At 40.5% G+C, this 20,912-nt stretch overlaps 1 protein-coding gene across 1 annotated transcript; it reads left to right on the top strand.

Annotated features, from left to right (window-relative positions):
• Positions 1-4,191: 4,191 nt before the first annotated feature.
• On the top strand, positions 4,192-20,314 carry gpr84 (G protein-coupled receptor 84). Its single transcript, XM_047346616.1, has 3 exons — positions 4,192-4,237; positions 15,496-15,652; positions 18,421-20,314. The coding sequence occupies exon 3, from the start codon at positions 18,422-18,424 to the stop codon at positions 19,613-19,615; it is 1,194 nt and encodes a 397-aa protein (XP_047202572.1). The 5' UTR covers positions 4,192-4,237; positions 15,496-15,652; position 18,421; the 3' UTR covers positions 19,616-20,314.
• The last annotated feature ends 598 nt before the right edge of the window (positions 20,315-20,912 follow it).

The raw sequence follows: 20,912 nt of genomic DNA, 5'->3' as shown, positions 1-20,912 counted from the left end.
GTGTTGGTTTCTGATTTTTTTCTTATTTCTAAATATTTTCTACAAGTACGTAATTAACGTGGGTTTCATATGTAATGCAGTCCTAGTAAGAAGCAAACAGCAGACTAATCTAACCAAAAGCGCAAAGCAAATCCAGTATTCACATACAGCCTTAAAATAAATCAACCTTCCTTTGCTGTCAATAGTGTGACTTAGGTACAGTTTAGCAAAAAACCATTCAAATCCTTGAGGGATGAAGCTAGTTTCTGAGAGGAAATAAGACATAGATTCATCAAAAAATAAAACAATGTAAAAATAGTATGAGTTTGGAAGAAATACTGTATTTAACAACTTGTTAAGAGGAAGCCACATGATCAGAGATAGTTACAAAAAGTGTAATTTGGTGTTCATCTGTTGGAAGTCATTGACTTTAAGGTAAGATTGCCTGTCGCAACATCATTTTAAATAACATCAACCATACAACAGGGGAAATCTCTCACTTTCCCCTTGTCATTATCTTTCTGTGTTTAGTTTTTTTTTTTTTTTTAATTCTGTTTAGTTTCTCTGCACTGCCATGTTCTTTACTTGCTTTATTTCAGTTCATTCTGGTTTATAAGATTCATTCTGGTGTTTATGTGTTTGTTAATTCCCTGGATTACTATGTAAAATGTTTTAGTTTGTATTTTATTATAGATCAGTTGTCTGCCTATTCATGCTATTTTGGTAGTCTCATTGTTCACTTCTTTCTGTTCACTTTTGTTTTCTGTTACCTCCCTGCATTCCCTGCTCATCTGTGTTAATTAGTCAATCTCCCTCTGTTGCCTTCAGTCTCTCTCCTACCAGCTGATTCTGATTCCCCTCTGATTAACTCCCTGTGTTCAGTAGTCCATTCTCCACCCTACCTCAGTACTTATACTCCCTGGTTTCATTATTCTCCACTGGTTCCCCCTGAAAACTACCTTGTTTACAAGCACCAGGGCCTGGAACACAGGCAGGTAAACAGGGTAGTTTCCCCTGATAACTACCTTGTTTACCTGCCTGTGTTCCAGGCCCTGCTGCTTGTAAGTTTTTTTTGTTCACTATCGTTATTAAAGAAGCTCACAACTCACCATGCGACTCCAGCACTCCGATCTGAACTTTGGTCCTACCAAACTCCAGCCAAACATGACAACCCTTTTCTAGAGCGAATCTGCATCTGACACTATAAGGCAACACCACCCACCACACTGTGTGTATAAGCTGCCAGAACAGAGCATTAAACGTAAAAAAAACCTTTGTGGTATACATTTCCTCAACAGTACTATGTTAAACTGTACTTAATCATAATTTATAGAATTTGGACAGAGACATGTGACGTGGTTGCATGATTATGCTTCTTTTTTTGGTTTTCTCAACATGCATTTCCATTTTTCCCATTTTTTTCTTTTGTTTCATGACCAGTTATTACAACATCTGCTGTCAAACCCCACTGTACAGCTTACTCAGAAAACAACTAAAGTGGTATCAAGCATTTGTCATGAATGAATCAGACAAACCAAACAGAGGTCTTCTCTTGCTACAGCTCCTCAGTCAAAGAGTACCAGTAATTTGCCGTGCTGTGCGGATGTGCTGTAACAATGATTGATACTGTGGGAAACCTGATGACCATCCTGGCCTTCACCTTAGATCCCTGTCTGCGGACTTGCTTCAATGTGCTCATCGTTAACCTGGCAGTGGCTGACCTTCTGTGCTGCCCCATTCTGCAGCCTGTTTCTGCAGCCCAAGTTTCACAACTTCTCCCCACCGTAAACCTTTAGTATAAAGCTGCACACTCTTTGGTACATGATGCCGTAGCACTGAAAAGTTGCTTCAACCCAATGTTTTGAAACAGCAATCGCAACCACGCAGCCTGGTGACGTCAACCCATCACCTGCTGGAAACACACAAAGATAGCGATAAAGGACCTAAAGTATGTTAACCACACGTTACCCAGTTTTTTTCTACTTTGTGTGCTATGTCCCCAATTTGTTGATTAACATGGTCAACAAATATAATAAGGCCTCTTGTATTGTGCATGTTTTGTCCCATCACTGGGCTCATCAGCTGTATCAACCCTGTTCTAAACGTGTTTCTAAACATTAATGGACAGTTTAGACAAGCCTACAGCGCGTTGCTAACCTGGGGTCTCATGTATAAAACATTTATCCATACTAAAATTGTATGTGCGCCCAAAAGCCGAAAATGGTGTACGACAAAAAAAAATCCACTTATAAAACCATGCGTACCCTTTTATAAATCGCAACTGCACCTCAGCTACAAAGTTCCACCTCATGTTCTGCCCAACACACGCCTACAATCAACCAATAATGGTCAACGCAAAGCACCTCATGAATGACAATGTGTATCTAAATGAGCCAGCTGATCAACCATGGAGAAAAGAGCAAAGAAACGCAATTTCACCGAGGCAGAAATGAATATGTTGGTGAGTGAGGTGAAGAGTCGAAAAAATATTTTGTTTCGTAGCAACAGTAGTGGCATGTTAAATAAGATGAAGTGTTGTTACCACTATTAATTCAGTAAGCGGCACAGAGAGGACCATGGCTGAGGTGAAGAAGAAGTGGTCAGATTTGAGTGTAGGCAAAAAAGTGACTGGCACATCACCGCCAGAGCAAAGGTAAGGGAGTACACAAACTGACACCTTTTAAGAAAAGGATGGCCTTCATACCAGGAGAGGCATGCTTGTGTGGCATTGTGTCAGAGAAGGAGACAACGATTTGGATGAAACCACAGACAAGCCATGTAAAGCCCAGTTAAATCTGTATCAAATGTGTAAATCAGAAGTAAAAGCAAAGTGGGCTAATATGTTGTTGTTGAGACGGCAGGTGGCGAGAAGGGTCGGTGAGAGGGGAGTACAGGCGAGGTGGCAATGGGCACCTGGGGTCCAGCTGTCCCCAGCACCAGAGGGCCCCCAATGCATCCATCGCACAGCATGACATACGAGTGTCTCCACTGTATTTAAATATTTACAGCAATCAGTGTGATAGCCTCACACCTTTCACAATGTGTGTGTTAATCTGTGGTACACACCACCCTGGTGATCCCCAGAGAAAGAGACGTCATGATGAGAAAACTCTGATCAAATGTTTTGCGGACTTTGATCTAAGATTTAAACTGGCTTACAGGCCTTTTTTAATTTATGTGAAAAGTCCTTATGCTTAGTTAGGGTTCACCAGGGCAAGCATAAATAATTTGAATGCATATGATGACTTCAATCTAGAGTTAGAATTATGTATAAATACTTTTGCAAGGCACTAAGTATACACTTGTTTATTATGTTATACGCTATTAAACAGACTTTAACTTTTATATTGTATATGATGCATAAAAGTCCTTGATTTTGAAATATTTAAAAAGTTTTTATTTTGTTTTAAGATAATGTGTTGTGTAAAGAATAATCCTGAATAAGTGCATCCAAACATAGGAAGTGTCTAGCATACAGACATGCAGATAAGTGAGTTTAAAGGACTACGATTGGTTAACACTGTATGACAGGTTTTGTGCAACCCAAAGGAACACCGGAGATCAAAGACAGTAGATAATTACTCCCTCACTTTAGAATTACTTTCATTATCTCCTATGTTATTTACCTGTACTATTTCTATTGGCTATGTTTTTCTTGGTTCAGTCATTTTTTTCTTTTGCCACACTAAAAGAGGCCCTAAAAGGATAGTTCAGCTAAGAACTATTCACTAAATAAGTAAAACAAAGACAGAGCAATAGCAAAAACATCCCAAACTTAAATCACAGCTTCCAAACATGTCTCAGTTGAGGGTGGAGGACAGCAGCGAAAACCAATGAACAGACTGGAATCGAGAACCAGAAGCTAAGGAGGAAGATAGTGGTAAGGCTCTCACAAAATGAGGCTGAGAGTGATATATGGAACATTGGAATATAGTTGAGCTATAGTTTACACAACCAATTACTGTCATAATGTGGGGTTTTGATGGACCAAAATGCAGAGAACTCCTGAAGCTCTAGGTTTTCCGGTAAGATGAGTCTTTATTATCAATGGCAGGAGACAGACAGGGTAGCCAACACACAAGATCGCACATACACATAACATAAGGAACCAGCGGGGAACAACGGAAACAAACAGGCTTAAATACAAAACTGAACAGCAGGGGGAACCAATGACAAAAGTGACAAGACAATCAGGGGAAAACACAAAACAGGTGTGGGCTTGGGGTGCAGGGAGACAGAAAACAAAGGACCAGACCAGGTAATATTACAAAAACACAAGCAGGTATGACAATTACACAAAATAATGATTTAGTGTTGTTCCTATGTATCCAGCCAGGTTCCTTTAGCTTTGTTTTTTACATATATAAAAAACAAAGTGTTGGATGGGTGCAAAAACTTGTTATCACTCATGTAAAAACCTTGGGTTGCAAGGCACCTGCACTATGCCTTCCTCCCTGTGTGTGGGAGATCATTGTTATCTCTGTGTGAACCAGCCTCCTTTCTGTCTCACACACATACACCCTGTCTGAACTGTCTGTTGAATTGTGTATATAAATAAAGAGATAGGGTGTCAAAACTTTGTAGTTTCACTGCAAAGTGGGCTACCCTTGTCACAAGTAACTCTGACTGTATCGTTCTTACCTCTGAGTTGACTAAATAATACCTAACATTTATTGGTCCTTCGAAGCCGGATTAATTCAATAACCTTATTTCTCTTTGCTTTAACAGTGACTCTGGGATCCGTGGGGGAAGCCTGACGTCGAGCGAAGCACCGCTGCACAGCCTCCTTTAGCCGGAGTGGCTGAAAGTCCCGGTGTGTGTGAATTCACACCTGGCCAGTGGGTTATCGCCTTCCTCGGCGCGGGGTGACTCTCACAGGGTCCAAAGAGTCACCAAGAAGTCAACTCCGAGGTGAGACAGTTTTAAAATACAGTTCATAGGAAAAGTACTTAACAGTCGTTGGTAGTGCGTCGCCGGTAAGGACGCTGCATTCGAATGGTTTTATTCCACCTATGGCAGATCATGCCTGCTCCGAAGGAGCAGGCATGATCTGCCATAGGTGGAATAAAAAACATGGGATAGTGACAAATTTGGTACAATCCCGCCGTGAAGGGGATTAAAGAAAACGACTGAGGATTATTCTCCTGAGAGGGAATAGAGTAAGTGCTATATAAATAAAAGAAGAAAAGTACTTAAAAGTCGTTGGTAGTGCGTCGCCGGTAAGGACGCTGCATTGGGATGGTTTTATTCCACCATGAAAGGAATAGTGACAAATTAAGGTAGGGCCCCGCCAAGAAGGGGGCCAAATAAAACGACTAAGGGTTATTCCCCTGCGTGGGAATAGAATAAGCGCTATAAAAGTAAAAAGAACGGAGTAAATTGAGCTCATAAAATAACACCAAGTTAACTTAGAAAAAATTACAAGGTACCTGAAACTAACTGTGTGACTGTGTTGTGTGTGTATATGGAGGACTAAGCATTTTAATAGAATCAGCAGGATTCTGCTAGTCCTGTGTTTTCTTTTGCCCAGATTAAAACTACGTACTGGTGACTTTGGAGATTCAGGTCGGATTTCATTCCAGAAAATTAACACCGCTGCGAATTAGTTGCAGTAGAAGGGCGTGTTAATGTCCTCTCCTTAAAGTCTCATGCCAGTGACCTTTTATCTGGGACATTCATACTACAATTAAACTAACATAAAACATAATGGGGAAACAACAAAGTAAACAGAAAAATACTTTGGAGGGAGATGTAAAATTTATGGAGAATTATGTGGAAGGAGCAGGCATGATCTGCCATAGGTGGAATAAAAAACATGGGTTTTTGGGCAAATTAGAAACAAAGGCTGTCTTAAAATTACAAGGGGATCTAAAATTAGAAATAATGAAAACTAAAAAGAGACAAAAGACAGGACAAAGGAAGGTTGAATATAAACTGTCAGAAAAATGGTTGGAACAGAGCAAGCTGAGAGACATACAGAGGCAGGAAAAGAGGGAGAAGCGAAAAGAAAAGTTAACAGCCGCAGTTATGGTGCGGCAAGAGGAGGAGACTACAGCTGTTTTCAGAAAGCAAAGGCGGCAGCCTCCAGGAGCGCAGCCGCCTGCTACACAGGCAGTGATACAGCGTGAGGAGGAGAAAGAAGGCGCAGCAGCAGCACCTCCTCAAACCCCCGACCAAAAGCCAGATAAATCAAGCAACCCTTTTAAAACAGAAGAACAGAGCTCCTGGTCTCCTAATTTCTGGGGGAGCACAGGCGTACAAACTAGGAGTAAAAAAAAAACCACTACTGACCCCGGCTTATACCCAAATGAAGCCTTAAAGGCTCATGAACAGAAATTTCATCCATCTGAAAAAAAATAAAAAAATAATAGAGGAAGACACATTTCCTCTTGTAGAAGTGGCCAATCCAAACATAGGTAACGCTGATAATCCACAGCCGCCAACCATTCTAGTATATAGGCCATGGACGCAGGAAGACAGAACTGCATTAACTTCTCTACTACTCTCACAATCAAATATTACCTTGCAAAGATGTGGCCCGTTAAACCCAAGTACCTTAATACCTACGGCAGAGGACGGACAGCCACATTCATGTAAAGCAAAAGTAGAAGAGGACACCAAACCCAGACAGGACATTTCCCAAACGCCACTGCCTAACTCACAAACTGTGTTTGTAGATGGGTCAGCATCAAAAGATGAATATGGGAAAAATAGAGTTGGTTACGCAGTGACAACCATTGACAGCATAATAGAAGCTAAATCCTTGCCCAAAACATGCTCAGCCCAGACTGCAGAGTTGTATGCTGTAGTGAGAGCATGTGAACTACATGAGGGACAGATACTTACTATATACACAGACAGCCAATACGTTTTTGGATCAGTACACCACCATGCTAAAATCTGGCAGAATAGAGGTTTTAAAACATCATCAGGAACAGAGTTAACACATTTTAATCTTTTGAAAAGATTATTATCAGCAATACAGCTACCTGGTAAAATAGCACTCTGTAAATGTAAGGCTCACCAAACAGATTCTAGCACAGAAACAAAGGGGAATACTTTTGCTGACATAACTGCAAAGAAAGCTGCAACAGAACCCCTAACACTAAAAATGACTGACCTGCTATTTATAGACATGTCAGTACTGAAAGATGCGCAATAGACAGCACCCAGTACTGAAATAAAGGCCTGGCTGAAAAGAGGGGCTGAGAAAAAAGATGATATATACCACATAGAAAACAAACCTGTTTTACCAAAAAATCTATATAAAACGGCGGCGGTGGTGACTCATGGTAAATGCCACGTGTCACAGAGAAATATGTCACATCTGGTGAAACATCAATTCTATGCTTTAAATTTTTCTGACTATGCAAAGAATTTTTGTAGATCATGTATTATCTGCTGCAAACATAATCCACAGGGGAACATGAGACCCAAAAGAGGCCAGTTCCCAGCAGCAATTCATCCCTTTCACACGATACACATGGATTTCATAGAATTATCATGGTCAGGGGGAAAGAAATATTGTTTAGTAGTTATAGATGCATTTTCAAAGTGGGTTGAGATGTATCCTGCGAAACACTGTGATGCGCTCACGGTGGCAAAAAGTTTAGTGACACATTTCTTCCCTACATATGGTATCCCAAAAATCATAAGATCAGATAATGGGACTCATTTTGTAAATAATGTAATAGAACTGTGCTCTAAAGCATTAGGGTTTCAGTTAAAAAATCATTGTTATTACCACCCACAATCTGCTGGGCAGGTTGAACGAACAAATGGGACAATAAAAAACAGACTGAGAAAAACAGTTGAGGAGACAGGCAGACCGTGGCCAGACTGTCTGTCTCTGGTCAAACTATGGATGAGAATAACTCCAAATCAATCTGGGCTCACTCCATTTGAAATAGTACATGGCAGACCGTTTCCTCTGCCTTCTGATATGAATGAAATAGAGAAAGCACAACAGGAAACTTCATTAGCTGAGTGGATGAACAAAATGTTGCAGACAAAAGAAGCACAAATGTCCAGTGGTCTGCCGATAACCTCTGCTCCTATCCCACAGAACGACCTGAGGCCTGGAGACCTGGTCCTGATTAAGACACTCCACAGGAAGGATTGGAGCACCCCCTGCTGGAAAGGGCCGTTTCAAGTGCTCCTGACAACGCCCACAGCTCTGAAAATAGCAGAGAGGCCTTCCTGGATCCATAAAAGCCACTGTAAGCCAGTTTTGCCGTTACAGGAGCCAAACCAACCGACGGGGTAAGCAGAAGGAAGTCCGGATTCAAAGGGGTTGGAGGACCCATATGGCCCAGCGTCTCAAACCGGTGAAGAAAACAGCTGATCTGCGCCCAATTATAAAATGGCTCTCTGTAACATGTGGACAGGACTGATAAGCCTGAGCTTAATTCTGGTAGTAGGACTCTTTCTCTATCTAAAGCAGGATCCACAGGAGGTGATACCGAACCAGAAGAGATGGACATCAGACGGGACCCATCTCAGACCACTGACGGAAGGACATGACACACACCCATTTCTGCAAAATTACTGGTATCGTTATGTGTATGACACAGCTAAAACTCAAAATAAAACTGATTGTTATGTGTGTTCTATAATGCCCGTGCATTCCCAAGGCCCCACTATATATGTCAAAGCTATGAACCTCACCGAGACAAGTTGCGCCATATCAATGGGCCTGATAGGATACACAGATAAACAGTTCTTTCTTATGCCAAACCAATCTTTCATATTTAACACTTCTGGAATGTGGACAGATAAAAATCAGATCGTTGTGAATTATACACTGCGCAGTGACCAGAGATTAAATTATAGCTGTGACCCAGAAAACTGCACTTGCGACAGAAAACAATGGCAACCTCTCAACATTACAGGGATATCAGAACCATTCAAAGCATATGTAACAGACCCCGGAAACCATCGACACTGCATAAGACAAAATATTATAGGGAATCATACTCATTTTGTAGGGAATACTACGAAATGTAACTACTTCTACACTTACAGGAATAATCCCGGAAACGGCACATACTAGATAGAAGGGGTGGCATGGTTATGTGGTAATAATGCTTATTATGTACTTCCACCCAGTTGGTATGGTGTATGTGCCCCAGTTTTCACATCAGATCACACTGTGATACTTAGTAAGCAGACTATAGTTATACCACATAGGAGGTCAAAAAGGGAAATAGATGTTAAACCACATGACCCCATTTGGGGAACAAATGTCCCAGATGAATTTAAACTTTGGTCTAAAGATGATCAAACATTATTATCTCTCTTACCCTGGTTAGGTGTGGGCAAATTAATGCTGCGCGTGGAAACTTTAAGTTATCGATTTGGATTGTTTCTAAATAACTCCATAATAGTAGAAGAGGGTCAAAACACAGAAATAAGCGCTATGCGAGCCATGATAATTCAAAACCGCATGGCTTTGGATATTCTAACAGCATCAACGGGGGGCGTTTGTGTTCTATTGAATAACACCTGTTGCACATATATCCCAGATAATATACACTCTGCAAACATAACGGGAGCATTAAACAACCTACGGAATCTGCAAAATGTCATGGCACATGACCACCCAGATCCTAACTCTTCTTGGTTAGATTGGATGCTCACAGGGGGATGGATAAATCTGTTTAAGGTTCTCCTAGTTGCAGTAATAGCATGCATGGGCCTTCTGTGTCTCCTATCAATATGTATTATCCCATGTTGCAAATGCATGGTACAAAGAATAGTAACTCAGTCAGTCACGGTGGCATATGCAACACTGAACCAGGTAGAAATGCACGAAAATGAAGGGGACGATTATGATGACATGTTGTAAATAAATCACATCAAAAGCCTGAGTGTACTCATACATTGTATTTCATAAAATGACCTTACAGCAGAAAATCGAAAGAAGTTGTTGCTTAAGTGAAATGAGAAAAAGTACAATGATGACATAAACAGGGCAGATTTTTAAATTCCTTTATGTTTCACTGTTTTCATTAATTAAGTATTATTCTTTTATTTTTATGATTTCAAGTATTATTCTTTTATTTCAAGTATTATTCTTTTATTTTTATGATTTCAAGTATTATTCTTTTATTTTTATGATTTCAAGTATTATTCTTTTATTTTTATGATTTCAAATATTATTCTTTTATTTTTATGATTTCAAGTATTAATCAACATTTAACTTTTCATGGTCACCGAGGGCGGCGGGGCCGTATGAGTATTTCCCACAAAATATAATCTGTTTACCGTCCGTGGGTTTTCGCTCATACAGAGTATTTTTCTTACTCGTTTTTATATTAAATGTTTTTACTTGTGATAAAAGGAGGGACTGTTGGATGGGTGCAAAAACTTGTTATCACTCATGTAAAAACCTTGGGTTGCAAGGCACCTGCACTATGCCTTCCTCCCTGTGTGTGTGAGATCATTGTTATCTCTGTGTGAACCAGCCTCCTTTCCAGCCTCCTTTCCGTCTCACACACATACAGTCTGAACTGTCTGTTGAATTGTGTATATAAATAAAGAGATAGGGTGTCAAAACTTTGTAGTTTCACTGCAAAGTGGGCTACCCTTGTCACAAGTAACTCTGACTGTATCGTTCTTACCTCTGAGTTGACTAAATAATACCTAACACAAAGCTAAAGGAACCTGGTTGGATACATATCAAAATCAAAAACATTTTCGTTCAGTATGAGCATTCAGTTTATCAGCATGCCACATCTCCATGTGGCAATATTTGCCAAATCGGTCTTTTGCTCACATTTTTCTAATTTGTTGTTTCTTATGTCTTTTTTGCAACCAAGGGGTAACTAAAACATTCAGCTTTGCTCTACGTTTAGCTTGCTTCCTGTTTTTGTTTATTTTTGGTCATAGATTTTACAGGAAGGTTACTGATCAAACTGGAATGTATGCAGTAAGATTTTAATCTTTTTATATGATTGTATTGTCTTGGTTTGATATGAATTGATGCTGTTTGCCTTGGAACTTCCCTTGAGAATTATTGTGAATTGGCGCTATAAAAAAACTCCGCACTGACTTTGAAACTCATTAAAAAGAGAAACATGTTGTGGCTTAGATTTTTTGGTTGAAGTTTTTATCGCTCCTTGCATCAGTTTCTGATTCTGCCCAGAAAAATGACTCCTTTGTATCATACTTTGTCTTCTTGCTGTGTTAATCATCTTAAAGCTCCTAAGTGTGTCTCTCCTCACCTTATCTGTCATCAGTCTTTACTTTTCTCTCTGTGTATATAAAACTATTCTAAATAAGATAGTTTTATAGTTTTGAGCCATTTGTATAGAGTTTAAATGTTATATTGATGTAACATTGTTTCATCTATGTCCACATTTTAATTGTAACCAAGCTCATTTCTATTCACATCTACTTTTTAGAAATTGAATTCAGTAAAGTTTGATCAACTATCTATTATTACTACTCAGTATAATTATATAAGCCAAATGGAAATACACAAATGTAAGAAATTTTTATGACAGAGCATTAATTTTGTAAGAAAAGTACAAGTTTTCTCATCTAAATTTAGACGTGAAATGGAAAACCCTTGAATAATTTCCTCATTTAGGGGGCACTTCTGTATTGTGAAGTTTCTGAGCTGGACTTACCAAGCTGATGTGTGTCTGTGTCACAGTCTGCTTGAGACAAAATGTAAAAAGGTCCTATATAAAATGTGTATTTTTGTTAAGTTGGTTCATCCCAAACGTTTACAAGTCTTTTTTAAGAGTTTAGAAGCACTTTTTTGCCTGAATAATTAATAGGTCAGAGCTAAATGTTGGTGTAGATTCTGATTAATCCGGAACATGAATCCCTGCTTTTGACATAGCTCCCGAAGCTCTTACTCTTATTTTTTACTAAGTGGAAGAAGACTCTGATTCCAAACATAGTTGAATGTTCTGCGAATCTCAGTAGGATATTCTTCAAGCACAACATTGTGATGCATTTCCAAGACTGACCCCCCAATGATAAAATACCCAAAAACAAAAGTAGTGATATGGATGCAGCTCAGGCATGTTCTGACCTCCACATTTGTGAAACAAATGAGAAGTGAAAGAAACTATCTACATTAAACATGAAAAGCCAACCCTAAAAGACTGTGGAAATGGTGGTGGACTTTCGGAGAACACCACCCCCCTCACCATCCTCAACAACACTGTATCGGCCGTGGACCACCTCAGGTTCTTAGGAACCACCATCTCTGAGGACCTGAGATGGTCTTCACACAAAGACACTGTTCGAAAGAAGGCCCAGCAGAGACTGTACTTCCTGAGGCAACTCAAGAAGTTCAACCTTCTACAGGAGCTGCTGGTCATCTTCTACACTGCCATCATTCAGTCTGTCCTGTCTTCATCCATCTCAGTGTGGTTTGGCTCATCCACAAAACAGGACAGGTCCAGACTGCAACGAATAATCAAGAATGCAGAGAGAATAATCAGGGCTGACCTTCCCTCCATCCAGGACTTATACAGGTCTAGGGTCAGGAAAAGAGTTGCTAAAATCTCTGCAGACCCCACACACCCTGAACATAAACTGTTCAGAGCTTTACCTTCAGGCCGTCGCTACAGAGCACTGTTCGCTAAAACCAGCCGCCAAAGAGACAGTTTCTTCCCCCAGGCTGATCTCTGATGAACATTCAATAAAGTACAAAACAACAGCATACAGATGTTGCAAATGCACCTTTTTATTATATATGTGTATATTGTACATTGTAAATATGTATATTCTGTAATGCAAAAACAAAACCAAAGAGCAAAGTGTACCCGAGTCAAATTCGTTGTTTGTATGTACGAACTTGGCAATAAAGCTGATTCTGATTCTAAATATAGGAGGGGCCTTCAGGTACCATCTATTTAACATCTTTAGTACAGCCCTAAGGGAAATCCCAGACAGTTTCACCAGTATTGATACCTTGAAACAAGTGACAGAAATACTTCATGCATTGACCTCTTAAGGAAGCGTCCTACAAGAGCCAAGCCTAGCCAACTTTATTTATAAGCACTTTAAAAACAGATTCTGTGCTGTGATGTGACTTACAAAAAGACTGAAAAAACTCAGGAAGGTTATGTTGTGTTAAAAAATCCATCAACTGTACATAGACTATTTTCTTCAAGATTTTTGAAATAAAAGGCAGCTTGCTAATAACGGCAAGAACAGGAAGTCCTAAATTGAAAATACTTCTTTAAAGTAAACTCATGTGACCTTTAATTTAACAGATCCAATTCAGCATCAGAACCTGTGTACCTATATCAGTGTGGAAATTCCTCTTTGTTGCACCAAGCACTTCAAGGACAAGTGCTTCATCAACCTCCGCCAGTATCAAGAAGGATTTAATCTGACTTAATCTGACAACAAGCTTTATTTCAGACATTAATTTATTGTGTGTTAATATGATGTCCTGGCCATTGTTTTGAAAGCAGTAGCATTGTGCCTTCTCCTCTCGCTCTGAGTCAGATTCTGGCTCAACCATGTAAGGCTGGATGGACAAGTCTACCATTGTGGACATCTTTTAATTAATTTTTGAATAAAAGGTTTCTGCGCTGGTAGATAATTGCATCTCTGTTACCAAACTACAAAAATGGACGAACGGTTAAAGTGGAACACTCTGACCTGGAGGGGGCCGGGTGTGAAGTGCCTCAGTACCATTTAAAGAGACCACAACAAAACTTGCCTCTCAGACGCACCTCAGAATTGGGGTAAAAGAAGGGCCTGTGGAGCTTCAGTAACAAGGAATTCAGACCAAAGCATTGCAGTTCCACTTTATATAGACCACAGTTGAATGATATGCGTGTAAAAAGGAAGGATTTAAAATCATGATATTTCCCATTTAAAGAAAAATGAAGCACGCAAAGCTAATGACAGAAGGAACTCTGTTAGTGGCTTCATCAAGGAGTAACACATTGTTAAACAGAGAAACTCTGTGCTCTGCCTACCTTGATCCTCCTGGGTTTCGACTGCCGTGGTGGCCTGGCCGGTATGTTAGGGGATCTGGGGGGATCTTCCCTGCTTGATGCTGGGTGGTCTTGTTGTCAGGAGTAGGTGGGGACCCTGGGCTGCCGTGGGGGCTGGATCCCGGGCTTTGCGCGAGATGGCTGTGTGGCCAGAATCGGGAGGGTTTGGGTTTCGGCTGCCGTGGTGGCCTGGCCAATGTGTTAGGGGATCTGGGGGGATCTTCCCTGCTTGATGCTGGGTGGTCTTGTTGTCAGGAGTAGGTGGGGACCCTGGGCTGCCGGAGGGGCTGGATCCCGGGCTTTGCGCGAGATGGCTGTGTGGCCAGATTGGGGGGGTTTGGTGCCCCACATCTTACCCCGTGCCTCCTTGGCCTTGGGGATGCTGATCCTGCGCTTCACTGATGACCTACCTCTGTGTGGGGCGTATTAGGTAGGTATCACATCAGAAATGCAGCAACAGCACACGCTGAGGCAGGAGTACCGTCTATAGCAGAGAGTCTAATTCTTGACTCCAATCTGGAGCCAGAATATACAAAATGTCATTCTGAATCAATTTCAAGTCCTGTTCTAGGGCACGCTAAACTGAGGCTCAACAGACAGTTATGTATGAGTTACCTCGCCGTAGTGTAGCATGTTCCTGTAACACTAGTCCTTAATAATTATGACCTTTAGAACAAAGTTCTTATGTTATGAAGCAGGAGAACAACTCTCTCTGTGAGCTTTGTCTATACATGATCAATTGGAAACGCTACAAACGCTGAATTATCAACAAGTCATATCAAAACAGAGAGGGTCTGGAAGCTCAACAAAAATACTCTGTAACCTTATGTTTCTGATAAAATGTGTGAATGTTTTAATTGAACATTAATTTCTATTTTATAACAAATAAGTGTTTTTTCACTTTCATATGAAACAAGTGTGCTACCTTTTATTACAAAAACACTTTTGTAGCTTTTATTGGAAAAAAAAAAAAGAAAACAGAACATAAAACTATCAGCTATCAGCAGCAGTCACAAAGTTGATTGTACCTTCCAGGAAAAAGACAATTTAACAAAGAAACAATGGACCAGAGTGATTTCCCTAACAATCAAATACTCATGATCAAAACTCAAGATGCCTCTTAGATAAGAAGCAAAATGTCTTTAAGGAGCAAGAGAAGGAATAACTTAAATTGATCAAGATCACAGTAAAAGATTAAAATAAAGTCTGACCCCTTCAGATCTAAAATAGAAATAAAGTGTGGCGCTTTGTAGACTTCTGCACAACACTGAATAGATTTTAATGTTCAGTGGTGAAATTTAATGGTACACTGGAATTATGGTTTTGTCCCACTTCGTGTAAGTGAAGTGCCACCATTACATGGTTTATATTTTTACTTTGGACTGTAGTTTAGGGTGCAAGTTTTAGTGGTTATAAAAGTTTTAAAACATTAACTGTCTGAGGATGTTTTCTGATCCCTCATACGAATCCTCTTTTTTTTCAAAGTGTCTGTGGTGATTTATTTAAAGGCACTGCCGGAATTAACAAGAATTTCTCCCTACAGCGAAAGCCCAAAAGTATTGCATCATCGCAGTCTAATAAAGAGGTTGCACAGGAAGGGTGATTTAAGGGGGGAAGAGAAACACACAGCCTGTCAGAACAGCAGAAGAATGACTAACAGACACATCAACTATTAGGGAGAAACGCAGAATAGTCTTAAGGTAAGATCTTTGTCTGGTTTTTGATCAAATGTACTTAAAACCAGCTACTTCAAAACAAGATGGCTCATTATCAACCACTCAATTATAAACTTCTGTAAAATTTTGTGGAGTTATAGCCTTAAACGTAGGGTTTTATTCTGATTTTATGTGATAGACCAACAAAAAGTAGTAGGGAAAATTATACATGGTTTTTAAGATTTTTTAAAAGATAAAAGTCTGAAAAATATTGTGTGCATTTGTCTTCAGCCCCTCTACACAAGTCCTGTGTAGAACCACCTTTTGTTATGATTTCAACTGAAGGTCTTTTGGTGTTCGACCATTCCAGTTTTGCATTTTTAGACAGTGAGATTTTTGCAAATTAGCTTAATATCCTTCAGACTAGATTGAGAGTGTCTGTCAACATCAATTTTCAAATCTTGACACAGTTTCTGAAATATATTCTGGTCCATTTTCACCCACTGACCTAAACCATTCTATTGTGGCTCTGGCAGTACTTTAATGATTTCTGTCTGGCTGTAAGAAAATCTTCACCCCAGTCTCAAGTATTTTGTTGATTTTCTTCCAGGATTGGCTTGTACCACAGCATGATGCTTCCACTACCATGTTTCTCAGAGCAGTCAGTGTTTTTTATCATCTGACCAAAGCACCGTCTTTAGAGTTACACTTTACTTGTGTTGGTCTATCAAATAAACCCCCCAAAAACCTTTGTTGAATTTATGGTCATCTTTGACAAAGTGTCAAAACTGCAATAGGCTGTACTGCTGTAAATTTTAAACCAAGATTTACAGGTCCTTCTCAAAATATTAGCATATTGTGATAAAGTTAATTATTTTCCATAATGTCATGATGAAAATTTAACATTCGTATATTTTAGATTCATTGCACACTAACTGAAATATTTCAGGTCTTTTATTGTCTTAATACGGATGATTTTGGCATACAGCTCATGAAAACCCAAAATTCCTATCTCACAAAATTAGCATATCATTAAAAGGGTCTCTAAACGAGCTATGAACCTAATCATCTGAATCAATGAGTTAACTCTAAACACCTGCAAATGATTCCTGAGGCCTTTAAAACTCCCAGCCTGGTTCATCACTCAAAACCCCAATCATGGGTAAGACTGCCGACCTGACTGCTGACCAGAAGGCCACTATTGACACCCTCAAGCAAGAGGGTAAGACACAGAAAGAAATTTCTGAACGAATAGGCTGTTCCCAGAGTGCTGTATCAAGGCACCTCAGTGGGAAGTCTGTGGGAAGGAAAAAGTGTGGCAGAAAACGCTGCAAAACGAGAAGAGGTGACCGGACCCTGAGAAAGATTGTGGAGAAGGGCCGATTCCAGACCTTGGGGGACCTGCGGAAGCAGTGGACTGAGTCTGGAGTAGAAACACCAGAGCCACCGTGCACAGGCGTGTGCAGGAAATGGGCTACAGGTGCCGCATTCCCCAGGTCAAGCCACTTTTGAACCAGAAACAGCGGCAGAAGCGCTTGACCTGGGCTACAGAGAAGCAGCACTGGACTGTTGCTCAGTGGTCCAAAGTACTTTTTTCAAATGAAAGCAAATTCTGCATGTCATTCGGAAATCAAGGTGCCAGAGTCTGGAGGAAGACTGGGGAGAAGGAAATGCCAAAATGCCAGAAGTCCAGTGTCAAGTACCCACAGTCAGTGATGGTCTGGGGTGCCGTGTCAGCTGCTGGTGTTGGTCCACTGTGTTTTATCAAGGGCAGGGTCAATGCAGCTAGCTATCAGGAGATTTTGGAGCACTTCATGCTTCCATCTGCTGAAAAGCTTTATGGAGATGAAGATTTCATTTTTCAGCACGACCTGGCACCTGCTCACAGTGCCAAAACCACTGGTAAATGGTTTACTGACCATGGTATCACTGTGCTCAATTGGCCTGCCAACTCTCCTGACCTGAACCCCATAGAGAATCTGTGGGATATTGTGAAGAGAACATTGAGAGACTCAAGACCCAACACTCTGGATGAGCTAAAGGCCGCTATCGAAGCATCCTGGGCCTCCATAAGACCTCAGCAATGCCACAGGCTGATTGCCTCCATGCCACGCCGCATTGAAGCAGTCATTTCTGCCAAAGGATTCCCGACCAAGTATTGAGTGCATAACTGTACATGATTATTTGAAGGTTGACGTTTTTTGTATTAAAAACACTTTTCTTTTATTGGTCGGATGAAATATGCTAATTTTGTGAGATAGGAATTTTGGGTTTTCATGAGCTGTACGCCAAAATCATCCGTATTAAGACAATAAAAGACCAGAAATATTTCAGTTAGTGTGCAATGAATCTAAAATATATGAATGTTAAATTTTCATCATGACATTATGGAAAATAATTAACTTTATCACAATATGCTAATATTTTGAGAAGGACCTGTATATTTTCTCACAAACAGGATCCCGGGGTACGTCCCTGGACGGTCGAGGTGTTGCAGGATGAAGTGTAGACCTCACAATATTTTCAAACACAACTTTAGGGCTATGTTGTTAAGAAAATATGAGGTTTTAAATATAAATATTTTACATTGTCAAACAAAAAGCTGATGCTGATGTTCCTCCACTCAGCTACAAGGAAATCAAACTATGATTAAAGCTAAAGCCAACAACGAACGGTTTCAGTCAGCTATATAAGGAAGTGGTAAACTTATTTTGTGTACCTGTCATATAAACCTTTCTCTCAGCCTTTGACAGTACTGCTTTTACCTCCAATAAGCTCAGTTAAAAGAAACCACCTTGTCTCCAACTTTACAGAATGCAGATGAATCACACAAACCAAACAGAGGACAGTCTCTTCTCCTGCTACAGCTCCTCAGTTGAAGAGTACCGGTACTTCGCCGTGCTGTGGGGATGTGCTGTAACCATCATTGGTACTGTGGGTAACCTGATGACCATCCTGGCCTTCACCTTAGATCCCCGTCTGCGGACTCGCTTCAATGTGCTCATCGTTAACTTGGCTGTGGCTGACCTTCTGTACTGCACCGTTCTACAGCCCATCTCTGTTGATTCCTACCTGCACCTTAGATGGCGCAGTGGTCAGCTTTGGTGTCAGATCTTTGGGCTGCTCCTCTTCCTCTCTAACTCTGTCTCCATCATTACCCTCTGCCTAATAGCAGTGAGCAGATACCTCCTGGTTGCGAAAAGAGCTGTTTTTGACCGAGTGTTTTCCAACCGCGGACTTATTTTGCTCCTGGTCTCAGCATGGGGTTTGGGTCTGGCCAGCTTTGGCCCACTCTGGTCTGTCTACCAGTTTGTGCCTCAGGTGTGCACCTGCAGCTTCGATCGCACCAAAGGTCGCCCCTACACCACCATCCTGCTTTTTTTATATTTCTTCGTCGGCCTAGGATGTGTTGGAGTCTTCTACCTGCTCATTTACAGAAAAGTCAAGATTGCTTCAAAAGCTCTCCTGCGCTACAGGCTGAGTCGACACTCTTCCCGGAAGAAACCTGCTCTTTCAACTCAGGGGACGGATGATAGTGGAGTGGAAAGTGGTGTGGGAAAAACATGTAGCTCAGAGATAAGCAGCCAAGTAGAACCAGAACAAACCCCAGATGATAATGAAAAGGCTATTGTCCCATCTAAAAGCTCAGCCACACCCTTAAAGTCATCAGACAGCAAGTCAGTGACCCAAACCGCTCCTCATACTTCTCAAGCTGCAACTTCAGGAGATGATAGTGAATTTAAGCGAGTGACCCGCATGTGTTTCACTGTTTTTCTCTGTTTTGTATGCTGCTTTGTTCCGTTTATTTTACTGAACGTAGCCGACAAACACAACCGCGCCCCACAGATGTTGCACATGTTCTGTGCCAACCTCAACTGGCTCAACAGCTGCATTAACCCTATTCTGTACATGTTCATGAACAAACAGTTTAGACAGGCGTACCGCGAGCTGCTCACCAGAGCTGCTTCTCCTTTCACCTGCTTCTGCAGCCGAATTCAGAACCACTAACTCTGATTTCCTGGAACTTACTTTGACTGTGCCATGTGTCTACTTAATGGTGTTCTTTTGACGCTTACGGTTCCCTGACTTCACTGGGTCATGCATCAGGGTTCCCACTTTCAGGAAAAAGGGCCCAGTGTGAAAAGACAAAGGGGCCATAAACAAATGTCTCAGGGGTGAAAAAAACAAAAAAATCAGTATTGAGAGAGGCGTTGCAACAAGGCTTGCTCTTTATCATGGTCATTTTCTAGTATGGCACACACTGCTGATTTTTGTTAGACAAAACACATATAACAATTGAAGATACTTGTAACACACATCAGAAGTACATGCCACAGCACACAATATTCCTAATGAAGCTTGGTACCAGCCTATTGTTCAGTACCGATTTTATTCACATGCGCAGTAACGGCATTTTCAATATTTTTCACCTACTCCATAGTATGCCTTTTTTAATTGTTATTGTCACTCATTCTGTCTTATTTTTGAAATTGCACAAAGTTTTTTAAACATTTTTATACTGTTTTTTTAATTGAGTAAAAAAAAGTAGATTTTTATATCACAGCTACTTATACCTCATAGATATTTACATCTATTTAATTTTTGAAGTTGATATTTAGGTTACAATTTGCAGTTGAATGTGCAGAGATCTTTGTACGGCATTGCATATAACTTGCTGTGTAATAAAGTGTATGTTTTTTAAAGGTTTCATGTGTCATGACGCCATTCAGTAACGTGAAGGAACAAATCAGCCTATTACTCATTACAGCTTGTGGAAGTGTCAGTTACGTCACACCAGAAATGGCCATCATTGCTCAAACGTTTCAGGACAGTCCCAGCAAACACAACACTTAATTTCAATCATTCAGGAACTCGTGACTTTGCTCTGTCTCAACACGGGGTTGCATGTGTTGACAAGGCATGACTAAGGTTAAGGATTCAGGTGATTTGGCTTTTATGAGGACACAAAATGGGTGTAATATGCATGTGGAGGCACGCAAACTATTTGCTGAAGCTTTAGACTGAAAACACAGACCGTGTTCGTGGCTGCTTTGAGGCTTGAGGACAAAGACTGTACTTGTCCCAGATTTGTTTGAGAAAAGATAACAGCAGCAAGGCGTTATCTAAGTCATATAAGAGTAGAGGCAATACTTAAACACTCTTTAATCTGTAGGTTACTACTGTTACACCCAATGATAACCTCTGTAAGGATACATTAACCCAGTAATGCAAGAATTATAATAACATCATTAGGAAGTTTTGTACAAACATCATAAGAATAAAGATATGCAATTACTGTTTTATG

The sequence above is a fragment of the Girardinichthys multiradiatus genome, chromosome 20 (genome assembly GCF_021462225.1).
Source record: "Girardinichthys multiradiatus isolate DD_20200921_A chromosome 20, DD_fGirMul_XY1, whole genome shotgun sequence".
NCBI classification, from domain to species: Eukaryota; Metazoa; Chordata; class Actinopteri; order Cyprinodontiformes; family Goodeidae; genus Girardinichthys; species Girardinichthys multiradiatus.
The sequence above is the reverse complement of the archived record's forward strand: the minus strand, read 5'-3'. Positions and strand labels throughout refer to the sequence as shown.